At 37.8% G+C, this 16,337-nt stretch overlaps 1 protein-coding gene across 2 annotated transcripts in view; it reads left to right on the top strand.

Annotated features, from left to right (window-relative positions):
- The window catches only part of LOC131049755 (uncharacterized), a 262,789-nt gene that overhangs the window by 160,651 nt on the left and 85,801 nt on the right, over positions 1-16,337 (top strand). For both annotated transcript variants that reach the window (XM_057983819.2, XM_057983818.2), the window contains exons 18-19: positions 14,823-14,934; positions 15,211-15,300. In XM_057983819.2, coding sequence (XP_057839802.1) covers positions 14,823-14,934; positions 15,211-15,300 — 202 coding nt within the window. The remainder of the gene's footprint in view (positions 1-14,822; positions 14,935-15,210; positions 15,301-16,337) is intronic.

Below are 16,337 nucleotides of genomic sequence, written 5' to 3'. Positions count from 1 at the left end.
GGTCTATACCCTCAAGGCTTATGGGTCGCTGATCCCCACCCTATCTTGGGACTTAACCTATTGTTTGGATTTAGACTGCCCCTCTTTGGAACATCTCATTCCCATCTTCTTAAATACTGACAGTAATAACTTGATTTAGACTATAATTATACTAATTTCTTATGTATTATGAATATATATGAAATTAAGTATGACTATCAAACATATTGCAGTCCATATTAATATCATAGTTTAAAAACTCGTGGACTCGCCACGGACTCGCGAGTTCGTGGGAGCCACAAGTCGACTCGCCAAGGACTTGCGAGGCGAGTCCATTTGAAAGACTCGCGAGTCTTTTGCACGGACTCGCGAGTCTTTTAGATGGACTCGCGTGACCCAGAAAAACCACCAGGCAAGCTTTAAAAATTCATTTTTTTTTCGTTTTTTTTGCCTTCATTTCGCGTAACTCCCCCCCTTTTTGACTTTTTTGGGGGTTAAAGGGTAACCCTAATTGGACATGGGCCAATAGAAAAATAACACGCGATGCCCCTTGACCCCAACTTGGGGGCGCTGCCCCCAAACCCCTGTCAAAAAATATAGGGGGAAACTGCGCTGATGGTGTTGGTTGAAAATTTTGTACACTTGGGGAAATATACAAAATTGTGGTTTCAACCACAGCACACGATTAAAAACTCTCCTAATTAAGGGAAGGCTCCCCCTATCTAACTACAACTTGGAAAGTAAAATGGGATTGGACAACAATCTTTCTTCTTTTTTCAAGAAAGACAATATCCTTTTCTCTTCACAGAAAAGGATAGCGATTGAATAATAGCAGTAACCACTTTAAAGTGAAATAAGATAAAGGAAATGAAGTTTCCTGAAAGCGCAAAGACTTCCGTCACTTCCTTCGGGACGGGACAGCAATATCAAGCTCAAAGACTTGACTATTGGAAGTCCTATCTACCCTTTGCTATACTAAATTTTACAATGAATAAAAGACAACAGTTCAAAGACTGGAATAATTTATTCTTTTAACACAAAGACAAGAACTAATGTAAGCTCAAAGACTTGCTGCTATTTCTTATCAAACAATCATTTTTCTCAAGAATGGACGCAAGCTCAAAGACTTGCTGCTCCTTCAAGAGAGTTTCCTATTTTAATTAATCTTCTCTACTTGCAACTCAAAGACTTCAAATCAGATTGGACTAAGCTCCTTTAGAAACACTTGGCATAGAAGAAATAAAAGATTCAAACTCAAACATGTAGCTCAAAGACTCAAAACTTGAGTAATCCTTCTTTATTATTCTTCAAAAACTTTCAATCCACATACATAAGCTCAAAGAATTCTTGCTGTAAATTTGGCAGAGTTTTTGCTTGCTTTCCAAAAGATATATTTACAATGGACCTCTCAAGTATTTATAGAGGAGGAGCCTTGAGAAAAAGGTGGGAGGATCCTAACTAACTTGAGAGATTCTCTCAACCACCAAGACTCATTCAATAAATAACTGAGACTTCATTAATTAACTAAGAGTTATTCTAACTAACTAAGACTTATTCCAACTACAGTCCTAATTGGACACAACTTGTAGTTGCCTTACATGTAATTACAAAAGTGCAAGTAATGTGTAACTTGCGTTTTACAAAAATACTTTTACATGTAACTTGTCAAAACAAAATTACAACTAAAGATTACAAAAGAGGGAAAATTCAACTAAGTGTTGAAAAACACTTAAGTTGCATTTTGTGAAGACACGAATCTTTGAAATTTTCGGATGCTCGCTTGTAGTTCCTCGGGATTCGGTTCATGGGTGTTCTTAGCAACAACCATAGTCTTCACAATAGTGTCGTGACAGCGGAGGAGCGCAGAATTGTCTTTATCCAAGATAGACTGGATCTCATGCAAAAAGGCTTGGTGTTTCATCAATGCTTGAATTGAAGCTGCTGAGAATTGTTCGCTCCTCCATTCATTATGAATCCTCATCTGTAAATCAGCAAGAATCTCTTCTTTTGGAATCAGCTCTCCATCCTGACTTACTATATTGCAAGAGGCCCTTTCGCAATGTGAGACAATACCTCGATAGACTTCATCCCGGAATCTCCTTGCATCACTGATCTCCTCAATGAGGGATTTAAGAACAAGGGTCTTGTTTTCCATGAGTTCCTCAAATTCCAAGTACATGACCCTGGAAGAGATGATGGCGTGCTCCTGCAAAATACTCAGCTGTTGTTGGGGCATGGTACGCTAGATTGCCAGACTTTTCTCAACACTTTCCAGATTGTTTTTGAAAGTGTTAGAAGTCTGATCCAGTTTCACCTCAATGGGTTTCCAACTTAGACATTATTTGAAAAATGTCTTTTACCACTTGTATACATTGATCATGAAGCTGATCAACCCAGGAATCCAGTGCTTGTACTTTCTGAGCAGCCCTTTCCACTCCACGAATCGATTCTTGGGAACCAGAAGAACCTATGGAGTTACTCCCTTCAGCAGCAGGTTTTGTGATTTTATGAATGGCTGCCATGAGCTGTCGGTTTTCTTCTTCTAGCTTGTCTTTCTTTGCAAGAAGATCGTCACACCTTTGCACTAGTGAAGCAACAGAAAACTGAGCATCATGTTTAATGACCTCATGTGTTTGCTTGCCCAATTCTACCCTTGTGACCTTATAATCAGCAGCTGACATTTCATCAAGTGGTTTATCTGCAATAGGTTCCACAATTTCAGCTACTTTCATCTTGTTGCTATCAACAGTTACCCTAGAGATAGTCTTCGCCTTCTTAGCAACTTTGGATCTGGACTGTTTGAGTTGCTGGTAGTCAAAGGCATCAGGTGAGATCACTTGCTTCTTTCTTTTCGCGGTGAAAGAACTAAGCCATGGAGGCAAAGTCATCAACTCACTTCCAGTAGCAGCCGTAGGCAAAGGAGAAGCAGTTTCTGTTTGAATTATCGTGGTCACCCTGGGAGGAATATCTGTTTGAATAGCGACCACAGTTTGCTCAGTTACCAATGGACATGAAGATTGCCTCATGAATTCTTCAAAACCAGAAGTGGAAGTATCAATTTCTGATAACCGAATGCAAGTGGGACTATCTTCAGGAACTTTCAACACACTTTCTCGTTGTTGATCAGGAGAAGGCTCATATGCTGAAATGGGAACTGCATTCTAAGGAGACTCATCTACGAGCAAATCAGGAGGAGAAAGAGGCGTCTCAATGGAAACTGGAGGAATAACCTCGTGAGGCGAGTCTGAAATTGGAGATTTAGGTGCATCGTCAGATTGCTGCCCCTCTTTTGGATTATCCAGATCGATCACCCAAACATGGAACCATGATTTCTCCTTCCCACGAGTAGTCGTCTCCTCAGGAGGAAGCACTACTGCACGACTAACTCGTAACTTGATCCTTGTACCTAAAGATGAAGCAGCCTCTTTGTTATCAATCTGAATCTCAGACTTCCGTCCAAGAGGCCTTGTAGAATCATCTTCTTTACCAACTTTGATTTTGATAAGTCTAATAGCATTACTTTTCAGCCATGCGTTAGTGTTGGCCAAGATAGGCTGAAATCTGTCAAGGATGGAGACACACTCCTTGTGTGACCATTGGATCAAAGGAAGTGGAGCTTCCTCAACCCTTCGTGAAATGTATTCAGGATCAAGTATATGCCCGTCATCAATCATCCCTTGTGGGATATCCGCCAAGTTCAAGTCAACAATTTGCTCAACAGTGAGCCTGCAGTAATCCATCTTCAGAACTTCGACTTCCGTGCGGAGATCTACCCAGAGGTCTTCAATGCGATGAACATGCACAAAGGATTTCTTAATCTTTTCCTTCATACCTCTATAATCAAAATCAGCTCTAGGTTTGAACCTCTTAAGCTTGATTTCTTGCAATTCAGCCTCCATGGCCTTGGCCTTCATAGATGTGACAAGGGAATATCGACCAATTTTCAATGGGTTTGTGCTAGAGATCCCCATTCCAACCTTGTGTCTAGCAGACTGAAAAGTATGAACAGCCATGATCTGTCTTCCCAACTCCATAAGAATTATCTTATCGGTTGGGTATCTTGGAAGCATGCATGGCTGTCCATCATAGCATCCAATCCTCATATATGTGAAGGTGGGAAATTGCAGGAATAAACACCCATACTCGGACACCTTGACCCATGTCTCATCTGATATTCTTTTGTTTCTGAGATCCACGTCAAACTGACACATGAAATATCCGAAGAATGCATCTTGGACTCTTCTGAAATGCAGTTTGCTAGATTTCAATGGCAACTGGTCATAATATTCCCAAACTGGTATAAGCGAGCGATCACCCTTGGTAGAAAGACCTGGAAAGTGTCTAAGTGACGCTGCTAAATATACCAAATAAGAATTCATGAAGGTCATAGTGGTAGGAACTGCTGCAAGTTGTTCGCACAAAGCATCGCTGATGATTTCACCCCATGAAATGTGATGCGACTGCGGTATGAACATAATGAATTGATACATCCATGGCTCAAAGACATTAGAGTGCTCAAGGCCCATCATCCTGCTGAGAAGAGTGATGGTGTCTCCTATCTCCCACGTGAAATCACAACGGTACAACTTTGCCCATCTTGAGAAGGAAGGACGTGGCTCTTGGATCCACCTATTGATGTGTCGCTTGCAATCTTTTTCCCTTTTCACATAATACTCTACTGCACTTTCTTTGGTGATTTCCATATAAACAGGTGCAGGAGGTATTTTGAAGACCTTCTTGATTGTATCCGCATCAAGTCGAATTATAGCTTCACCATCATCATTTTTGATGACTCTTGACTCTTTGTCAAAATGATGGGCGCATGCAAGAACGAACTCAGGTTCTAGGGCAGCCACTGGGAAAGAAGATGCATGATGGATATGGCTGTCCAACAGCCGCTGCAAGTTGTTATCCTGTGGATCTTCTACCCTGTTGATGAATTCTGCCATATCAACGTGCCCTATTTCCATGTCCCTGATGCGATCCAAAGGAGAAGAAACCTGGGAAGGTGCAACCTCATTCTGGTATTTGTCATATTTGTATTTCATTTTCTTTGGAGTTGGCGATGCCGGCAAATCTGACATTGATTGTGAACCTGGAATGCTTTCTTAAAAATGCAAAATGCTTCTCCAACAATGCAACAATTCTTGAAATGAAGAAGCAAAACCGGTGAAAAGGAGCAATCCGGAAAATCAAACCCTTATCACGTTTTTTGTAAAAATGCCCCAAATATAGCAGCAATCTTAAACTTGGAGGACCAAAATGCCAATGAGAGTGTGCATCCAAGCAAAACGCCTAAGGTAGAAGAAGAAACAATGATCCAAATGATTGAAAACGCTGCCAAAGGGAGAAAACGTGGCCAAAGGAAATCACATGGCCACCATAATAAACTCCAACAGCATCATTAAATGGTGCGAAAACCCTCTCTCCCTCCATGCCTAGGTAGAAGAAGACAAAACGCTTAAGGAGACTGCAGATTTATGAAGTAAAAAGCGCCCAAAATGTGGGTTTAAAGAACCACGTTTTTGCTGATTTAGCTCCAAAAACCAGTCAATATAACCTCCATTTGGCATGAAAGATGTTGATGATTGCATGAAAATAGGGTAGAAGAAAAAACGCATCTCCCTAAAAAATCTCCACAAAAAATTGCTTTGAAATCTTCAACAAATCAATTTTTCATGCAAATCGGGTTTTGGGAGACACATGACAAGTTCGATTTGTCCAAAATGAAGCAAATCGGGTTTTAGAGAGAAAATAACAAGTTTTATTTTCACTTTTCCCACTTTCATGCCAAAATCGGGTTTTTTAAGACAAATAGCAAGTTTAATTTTTCACTTTTTCACTCATCAAGCCAAAATCGGGTTTTTTTGGACAAATGACAAGTTTAAAATTATCAAAAATGCATTTGCAAGGCAAAATCGGGTTTTTTGGAGCAAACTGCAAGTTTAAAAATACTTGTAAAAGGGAAATAAAATCCCTACAACAAGTTAAAAACACTTGCACATATGTAATGAGGATTTAAAATCCCTATCACATGTAAAAACCATTAAAGTAGGGGTTTTTTGAACAAACTGCAAGTTTACTTGCAGTTGAGCCAAAAAATCCCTATTTTAACTAAAAATGACCAAAAAACAATAAAAAGATAAAAACAACAAAGGGGAAACTTAAAATAAATTACAAGTGACATATTTAAAATAAAAGTGCACATGTAATTGATCAAAAATTCCCCTACAAAGACCATAACAATGAATATCATTAAAACTTGCAGTTTGAAGAAAATTCTCCACTTGCAGTCTGGGTTTTAAAACTCAAAATTGAAGGAAAGGCATAGCAAACGAACCCAGAATTGGACGAAATTTGAAACGTAGTTCAAGAATGGACTGAGGATCAAGCCAGTCCAAGGATTAGTCGAAATTCTGCCTCGGGAAGCGTGCCATAGAGTAAAAATTTCAGTTTTTTCATAAAAATCACTGTAGTGGTCCTTCATTTTTGAAAACAAAAATGAGGACAACAGATGGAAGTAGGGAAAATTTAACCTCCAAGTCGGATTAGGCTCCATATAACAACATAATTAGCATTGAAGAAATCTTGGTATTATACATTTTAGAGTTGAAAGTTTGAAACTATGAGTATGAATGATGAAATTTCAAATATTGCGGGTTTGTTGATTATATGACATGTGTAATGTTTCAATTATGGCTCTTATGTTCTCTAAATGCATTAATTTCTTTATGTTTTTTTGTAAAACTACGGTTTTTTTTTTGCCGAGTCCTTGCCGAGTCTTTCGCGAGTCTTTCACGAGTCCGAGTCCGAGTCCAAATTTTTGGTTTGCCGAGTCCGTGGCAAGTCCGAGTTTTTGAACTTTGATTAATATTACTATTTATTCTGCATAAGAATATTATTAGGCTTCATATATTAAGCATACTTATTAAACACATCCCCATACATACCACCAAGAACAAGGATGTTACTGCCTGTAAACTAATAACAATGTTGATCTGATGTGATCCATGGTGTTGTCATTGGATGCTTTTCATTTCTTTCCTTCTAAGTTGCCAGTACGGGTACGTGGTTATGCTACGTTTGTAAAAATCATAATATATACATACATGCAGCCTAAAAAGTAGAAGCAAAAATTAAATTTAGCATCCCAAATATCATCCATATGCTAAACAAAACTTGGAAGTATCATATATGATATAAATATAACAAATTTACTAAAGTCTAATTTGATGTCAATTTGTCAAAATTTGAATGTTATGATAAAGATACCAAATTCATTGTTCATTAGTTCAACAATTAAATAACACAATTAATAATCAGCATCATATGGGTCACTAGGAAGATCAAGATCAACATCATCATTGACATTAGATGATGTAGCTAGATTAGTGGAGCCACATGCAGCCTCACTGCCACTTGGACTAGCAGCAAATTGGCTATTGGACTCCATAGAAAGTAAATATTGTGTGGCAGCTGAAAAATCCAAATCAGCTCGCTCTAGATCTACATCCCAAAACTTTGTGCTCCCATCCTTGTACTTAAGTTGTTTATGAGTAAGAAGGCGCAAGTTTGAATGCACATAAACTAGCTCCTCCGCCTTGCTGCCAATTGGTTGCGTTTCACTGAGTGGATAAAGAATTATGTGCTCCGATTAAGCTCAGATGAAGAGTAACTAGCAACCTATTGAATAATTGACACAAATTTAGAGTGCAACAATTATAAAATTAACTTTAAATTTTAAATTAATAATTTTATTATTTTAAAATAGTAAAAAATATAAATTTAGAGAGCAATAAAAATTAAGAAACTTACTTGCGATAAAAGTTTGATTGTAAGAGTTTGAAGGTGTGGTGATGTATGGCCATTGAGGTACCACCAAGCATGAGCATCCTTCTTATACTTGTCACGAAGAGCGGAAACACTTTAACCATTGGAGGCTACAAAATCAACAAACTCACTTGTCATTAAATCCTCCATTTCAGAATCGAGGAAGAGTTTAGTAAGTGCTGTTCTACATGCTTCACTGACTTCTGAATCTCTCTATATGGTGGTACCCTTGATGGCTTAGCAAGCATTTCATCACTATAATTTTTGGGAGTCAATGCAAATGCAAGATGTAGTGGGGTAGTCATTTTGTTCCACCGCTCAACACAAACTGACTGAACCTCTTTGAAGAAAGTTTCTTCAGGATCTTGCTCTTTTGCATTGATGATGGCTTTCATATTCTCAATCATCGGGTCAATGCCATCGTATACCTCTCCCAAACATGGGTGATCCATGTCAATATAACTAATCATACTCATGATGGGCTTGGTGAAAGTCAGAAGATATTCCACTTGTTTCCACCAAGTGTCATCTAGGATTGTGTGCTTTAAATTTGTTGCCCTTTCAGTATTGGATTGCCTCCATAGAGAGCAACTTTGACTAATTACCATGCTAGCAAGTGGCTCCCACACCTTCACAAGTTGCCTCAAGACGATTGTATTGGATGCAAATCGAGTCCCAACAACCTATTCAAAAATTAAAAATGAAAAATTAAAATACAAAGAAGACGTGATCGAATTAAAAAAAAGTTAGTGATTACTAAAGTGAAATTTAAATTTTTAAAATTGAAGTGTTTCAATTACCTTTAGCAACTCCAACTGTGAAAATGATCTTAAAATGCCCTGTGACATGCTATGGTTTGTGATGAACATTTGGATCTCTTTAGCCTCAGCATAGATTTGTTTGATCCAATGTATTTTCTTATCCAACATATGTAGCATGAGGTTGAGAGAGTGGATTGCACAAGGTGTCCAACATATATGTTCAAACCATGTCTCAATCAACATACCTGCAACTCTACAATTCTTTGCTGTGTCCGTTATTACTTGGGCAACATTTTGAGGTCTCACATCTTGAATGCATTGTATAAGGATGTTAGCAATAAATTGTGCATCCTTCACCCGTCCCTCACAATCTACAACTTTAAAAAACATCACCCCTTTAGGGCACATTGCAATTACATTAATTAATGGCCGATTTTTGGTATCATTTCATCCATCAGAAATGATGGACACCTCTATTTGTTTCTATGAATTTCTAATGGGTGCCAATGCAGTGTGTATGGTTTTTACCTCCTTTGCTAGTAAGGTGCTATGCACTTTCTCATAACCTGGCCCTATGTACCCTTGTGTAGCCTCATTTACCTTTCTCAACATATATTGCCAATATGGTGATCGTACCACATTAAATGACAAACTGTTTGCATATAGACATCTTCCAACGGATTGATCTGCAATCTCTCTAGCATCATTCTTAAATGCTCTCTCTAATGGTCCCTTGCTTCTCTTCACAATAACAGGTTCTTCTTCATCAATTGTGCCCAAGAATGGGTGGCTCTCTACCACGATATCAGGAAAATTACTATGAGATGGAGAAGTAGGGGGCCTCTTTGATCTACTTCCTCTTCCACTCAACAAAGGATGGTTTGAGGCACGACCAACTCTTGCATCTGCTTCCTCTTGCTCTCTAATATATCCTGCTTCTTGTTGAGGTGGAAACCCATTTGCATCCTTTCTTGGACATGGTTTGATTCCTTGTTGGGGAATGGCACAAAAATGGGCTTTGACACAGCTGTAGGAGCTAGTTTTTTTCACACTACAAAAGTTGCATATCCAAATAAATGTTCCACCTCCTTTTACTTGGTCTATTATTTTTTACATATTTCCATAAAGGTAAATTTGGGTTAGTTTTGAAGGTTTGTTGAGGAATAGAGCTAGCAGTCGTTGCCATTATGCTATCTACAAGAAGTTAAAAAATGATTATTAAAATTTCCATTAGGCTACACCGGGAGTTGCCCTAAACAATAATTTTTTTTTTGAATAAAGGAGTAAAAACTTTATTGAAAATCAGACACAAGAATTACAAAGAGAACTAGAGCCTTGAGGCCCCGGAAAAGAACCACCAAACCAGGCCCATTTCATCCAGCTTCATAACCATCCATGTCCTCAGTAAAAATCTTCTGCAAGTCCTGACAGTAATCCGCAGAGAGATGCTCCCAACCTTCAACTTTGCAATCACTACCATGTTCGGAGGCCCACTTGGCCATACAATCAGCTGCTCTATTCTAGTCATGAGGGATGTGGATGAAAGACACCTGCTGTTAGGGTTTCAAGCAGATCCGAAGCAAATATGAACTAACAATTATATGCAGATTTAAATACAAAAGACAAAGAAATAAAACAAGACACATATAACACATAGATTTAACGTGGTTCACCCAGAATGGGTTACGTCCACCATACACAGCCGTCCAATCTTTCTTATTATCCAGCAAAAATAGTACATCAACCTTACAATGCCTTAAGCATCCCAGCCGCTTATAACATGCGTTTTAGGGCAACAAACAAAGTCGGCCTTTTTAGGGTTTTATTACAATGTCGGTTTTCATCAACAAAAAACGGCGAGGATACGTGCTGAGTGTACAGTACTTTGCTGATCAGTCGCCACATTTCAACACCCGCTCCATTAAAGAACTAATATGGAGAATCTGCTGAACAATCCGTGCCAACTGCCACTGAATCCCACTCACCTTCTGCTCAGTCAACAAGTTAACAACAATTTGTGAATCCGATTCACAAATTAGCTTCCTTCGTCCCAACTCCCAAGCACACTCTAGGGCGATTCACAAATTAGCTTCCTTCGTCCCAACTCCCAAGCACGCTCTAGGGCATAGAGAATCGCAAATCCCTCCATAAAATTATTAGACTGCCAGCCTTTATGCACTGAAAAGAGGAAAACTACCTCCCCCATGCTATTCCTGCCATCACCACCAACTCCAGCAGGCCTGGGTTACCCCTAGATGAGCCATTGGTGTTAATCTTGATAAACTCATCTTGAGGGGGTATCCACCTTCCCACCCTTTGCACCTTCTTCATAGCCCGTCGACCTCTCCCGACACAAGTTGACGCAGGAGACAACTCCTGCAGACCAAACCTACTCACAATATCTGCCTCATCTCTACCCAAAGGAAAATTCACCTCACATTTAGCTTCCACTGTCTCCCGGATCATAGCAATGATCCTATTCCAAACTTCCTGAACAAATAAAATAAAGAAACAGATATAAATAAAAGTGTATAACTATAGTGTAGCAAAAGTATGAAACAAATTAAACATTTAATTTTTAATTTTTTAAAACATACCTGGTGCAACCTCTTGTTTGTGCAGCCTTTGTCGCGCACTGCAACTGCCGTTGCTGTCGCTCATTGCCCTTTCCTGTTCGCGTCGTTGCCGTTGCTCACTGCCCTTTCTTGTTCACGTTGTTCCCTTTCGTGTTGTTTTCACAACCTCTTGCTCTTCGTGGAAGACGAAACAAAACAATATGTTTTTACTTTCGCTTTAGGGTTTTGCATGACCCATTTTCGTTCTTCAAAGTCAACAAAAAACCTCTTGAAAATCGCGCACAACTTCTGTTTCGTAAAAAAACGTGACTGAATCGCCACGTGTTTTCCAGATGCGTCGGGATTCATGGGTCAAAATGCAGAACTGTTTCAGAGGCAAAATGCAGGAACCTTGTCCAATTCCATAGGGATTCCGGGTCGATTCCGAATCCGGAACACATCGTACCGGGAATTGGCAGAGTTCTTTGATGAATTGGAAACCTAGCTTTCCTTTATATCTCTCAATGTGAGGGAGAGGTCACGCCTCTTTCATCATGTACGCCCTTTGGCAAGAGACACACCCTTTGAAAGAGTGCAACTCTTCATTATTTCTGCCCTTTGAAAGGGACACAACCTTTCATAATCAGATCTGCACTTCTCATTCCCAAATTATCCCCTCTTCAAATGAGTTCTCTCCTCCCTTTTATACGTCATATTTGGGGGAGTCACAACTTATATCATTTCATGCCTTTTGACCATTCATTAACTTTAATCAAATCTTAATTATATTTAATTATATTCTTTTATATCTTAATTCTATTTTTATTTTTATTGTTTTGTATTTTAATTTTATTATTAACATTTATTATTAAATTATATCTCAGAGTGGGGACATTACAAGTAAATACATACTAAAACATATACTAAATACTTGCCAAAACTTCTTTCATAGGAGTGCAGCAGGCACCAACATAAGAAAACACATTAACAACTACATACAACCATTGCTTAAAAGGAAAAAAAAAGTTAAAAATAAAATATTAGATAATCATAACTGCAGGGCCGTTTCATTGATCAACTAGGTCTTCTGATAAAGATCACATCCGACCCACTGGACACATCAACATTGCTTAAACTGGTTCATTCTTTTCAAAAAGCCGAAGTACCTTCTATTGTGTGTTACTTGATTAGGATGGGTATTCACAGTGACAAATAGAACAAGCACAGGGCAAGTTGGGTTAAGTGAATCATAGTACTAACTAGGAACTGATTACTTACAACTATGTTGCTCTTCTCTGAATATAGACCATTTCAAAATATTACAGTAAAGGTGAAGGAATTAAATTTTATCTTAATAAGAAAATTAAACTATTTATTGGTAGGAGTCAACACCACCACCTAGCTAGGTGATTGCATGTAGACACATTTTTTATGGGGTCCAACACCTAGTTAGATGATCGAGACAGGTTATGCACTTTCCTCATCCTTGAATTGCATATCTTGTCTTTGGGGGCCTTCAATTTGTCTTAGTTAGGATTTTGGGAGAAAAGAGTTTATTTGGTAGGGATTAAAATTTTGGGAATTTGAGATTTCTAAAAATGTTTTTGTTCAATTTAGAAAATTTCAATATATTATTAAATTTTTAAATTATATAAAATTGTTAAAAAAAGAACACATTAATGGGCGTACACATGCATTTAAAATATACTTCTATTGCATAAAACTGATTTTTTTTTAATATATATCGGATAATGCTGAGAATTATTCAATATCTAGGCTTTCAAGATTAGAGCCTTCACAAAGGAATGATATGAAAATATGTAGATTTTCATTTTGTCATCAAAACCCTGTACTAGCGTTTTTACCTTATCCTACTAAGAGCAGTTTCATCAACAGCATCAATAATCCTGAAATACTTTCAGAAGATTCTTCTTCAAGGCTTGAAATGTTTTCTTTTTCTGTGTGAGGATTCTTGTAATGTCCCCTATTTATAGGCTGTCAATTCTCAAAGGGAAACATACATTACTACTTATTATGTTACAGTAATTATGAATTAATGACTAGAGTTGCTCACGGTACAGTTAGGCATTGGCCTTATTCAGGCCTAATCTTAATCCCCTTCCAATTTCTAGTCCTGGATGGGAGACTTGCTTGTCTAGGGTGCGATGATACCATCTCCCTAATGCAGCCCAGATTGCCGGAACCTCAGTCCATTCACCCTTGGGGCCTGCAGCCCAGATTTCAGTATCATGAGTTATTCAGGCCTAATCTTAATCCCTTTCCAATTTCTAGTCCTGGATGGGAGACTTGCTTGTCTAGGGTGCGATGATACCATCTCCCTAATACAGCCCAGATTACCAGAACCTCAGTCCATTCACCCTTGGGACCTGCAGCCTAGATTTCAGGATCATGAGTTCTTTCACCCTTGGGGCTCATCTATCATGAGATGGTTTTACTCCGCCTCTCCCTAACAGCATCGCACCACTCAGGAAAAAGAAATTAGAACTGGTTAAGGTATAGGTCTGTAAATAGGCCAACTATGTCTGCATTTTAATACTTAAAGATTTCAGACATATAAGATATTTTACTTATCATTATTATCTAACAGTTATGAGACACTAATTCAACAACTTAGATGCTTATTGTAATTATAAAGGAAACGAGTATTATTGTGCAGATCAGAACAACATACCAATCTCTGTTCAAGGCAGAAAGTATCAGATGTTTGTACCCCAATGGGATCTCCAGTTCGGTCCAGACTCAGGTCTGATTCTTGGTTCATATTCTCTTATTCTTACCGACACTTGACACAAGGCCAAATGCTCAGATTGAGCGAACCAAATAGAATATATAAAGAGATAAAGATTTGATGATGATAAATTGTGTGATATTCGATTAATAGGTGCTGCTGTTGAATATTTATATATTTCTGAGTCTCCAATTCATATTTGTTTTAGCTGATGGTCTTCCTCTTTGCTCTGATTCAATACTTCTTCTCTGATCCCCTTCCCATGCAATCCTTTTCTCTTGCAAATTGATCTTATACAGCTTCTAAGATAAAGCGAAGTGTCACCCCTCTTTGCAATGGATGTCATGTTTCATAGGGATGTGTCTCTTCTTAACTAACCGTGGCTTCATGACCTTAATTATATGTTGTTAACTAAATCACGACTTTGCTGTTAGTAATTAATTGTTGTTATTTTCTTAATATTAATTATTGCTCCTCTAAGATTAAGATTGCTGCTTAAATAAGATCGTTGTTCAATAATATTAACTCACCGTTCCTTGATTGATGCATGGGCAAAGTCTTAGAATCATAGAAAATTGTGAAGTCTTAAGTGAGAAATTTTTTCTCAATTTGTTTATTTACTTTAATGTGGTAGTGAACTTTATCATTATGTTCGTTATGAATGATCAGGGGGCACGAAAATTACAGGAACAATTTTAATAGCTTGTAGAGGAACAGGTTTATTTTGTTTTGTTTATTAAGTTCCTTCCATGTCCGGTCAAAATGGCAACTGGAAAATGATTGAAGGTCTATGGAGGTTTCTGATTCTTTTTTCTTTTTATCCAGTGCACAAATAGTTGACATGCTTTGTATTGGCAAGGCATGCAATAGGTTTATGGATGTCTTATGATATATAATTAAGTATGAACTTCACTACGATTAGAATAATTGCAATATGATGTAAAACAGGTACATTGAAGCAACTTCTTTGTCTGAAGAAGACAAACCAAACAGCAAGGAGGAAATAGTGCCAAGCTTTGAGCCGAAATTGCTAGGCACTGATGTGAAATCTAATATGCAGGTGTGGCATGTATACCTATCTTTTGCCTTCATCTCAGGCACTCATATCTTATCTGATACATTAATAATGTATTTCTATTTTATATTTATTATTTGTTATCCATACTCAGTATCTTTAAATGTTGGTTAATTTCTGCTAATTTCAATTGTGGCTTGTTGTAAGATCATATCAGGATTTTAAGATTTCGAAGAGAAGCAGAATCAATGATTTCCTTTTGGCTGAAAAGAAAAATTCTATTCATGTTTAGAATAAAGACTAGTGTTGTTTGATCTTCAGGTTTTTCTGAAATGTGGGCCTTATGGCCATTACGTCCAGCTAGGAGAGGATACAAAAGGTTGGAAGCCAAAGCGTGCAAGTGTTTCTAAGGTATAAAGCTGGAGCTCTTGATTGAGGGAAATTCAAATTGAACGAGAGTTTTTACATCCTAGAGCTATTTAGTGATTATTTTATCTTATTGTTGAACTTGAAAATGTAGATGTGATGCCAATATAAAGGCCATCTTCTGGCATAAACCATATTTAAAGTAAAGGACATAAGAATTGAATTGGCCTAGGAAGTGAATTGGGGATAAACTGTAAAATTGATTTGAACCACATTGGGTACTATACAGCCTAAAGATATTCATATAAATATAGAAGGAAATAAATTATGTTTATTCTCACAGGTTAGTAAGATATGGCAGTTGCGTTAAAAAATATACTAAATTTGATAGATATAAAAACAGAGTTGAAAACGACATGAAAACCCTAGAATATAATAACTACATGAGTGAGCAGTCCCAATGCTATACAGGTGCATGCAACCAGCACATGATTTAGAAAAGGTGAGGTCAATCAGCCCAAATAGAAAGGATAAATGAAAAGGGGTAGACCAATCATTTTATCGTTAGCTGATAATAGAGATTCATCTGCTACAGATATACTGTGTAGTTTTCAGTTTGTTTATAGACATCTAATGTTGTAACTTGTAATACTTAAGTTTTGAAGTAAGAAATATGTTAATTTCTTGTAATTTCTTTATGGTTGGTGCCACAAAGACACTGAGTTGTGTTTGCCTCACTGGGTAAACAGAAAGAGTACAGAAGTAACGCAGAAATAAACAATGCAATAACAGCATAAATACGAGAATAAGCTTTCCATTAATAACTCAAAGTGTATACAATGTTCATAGTGTTATCTGTTGTCAACAACACACCACTCAATACCCGCAGGTAGCACAATATATAACAGCCGAAGGGGTATGACACAACCGTCGTGACTCCAACTACCTACCCATTGGCTAACTAACTACTAACAAATGGCATTACTACCAAAACATTAGATATACATATTTCTCGACAACATCATCCCCCCCCAAAAAAAGTCGTCTCCGACAACTAACAACAAAAATGGAGACAATGCAAC

The sequence above is a fragment of the Cryptomeria japonica genome, chromosome 2 (genome assembly GCF_030272615.1).
Source record: "Cryptomeria japonica chromosome 2, Sugi_1.0, whole genome shotgun sequence".
NCBI classification, from domain to species: domain Eukaryota; kingdom Viridiplantae; phylum Streptophyta; class Pinopsida; order Cupressales; family Cupressaceae; genus Cryptomeria; species Cryptomeria japonica.
This window is presented reverse-complemented; position numbering and strand designations above follow the sequence as displayed.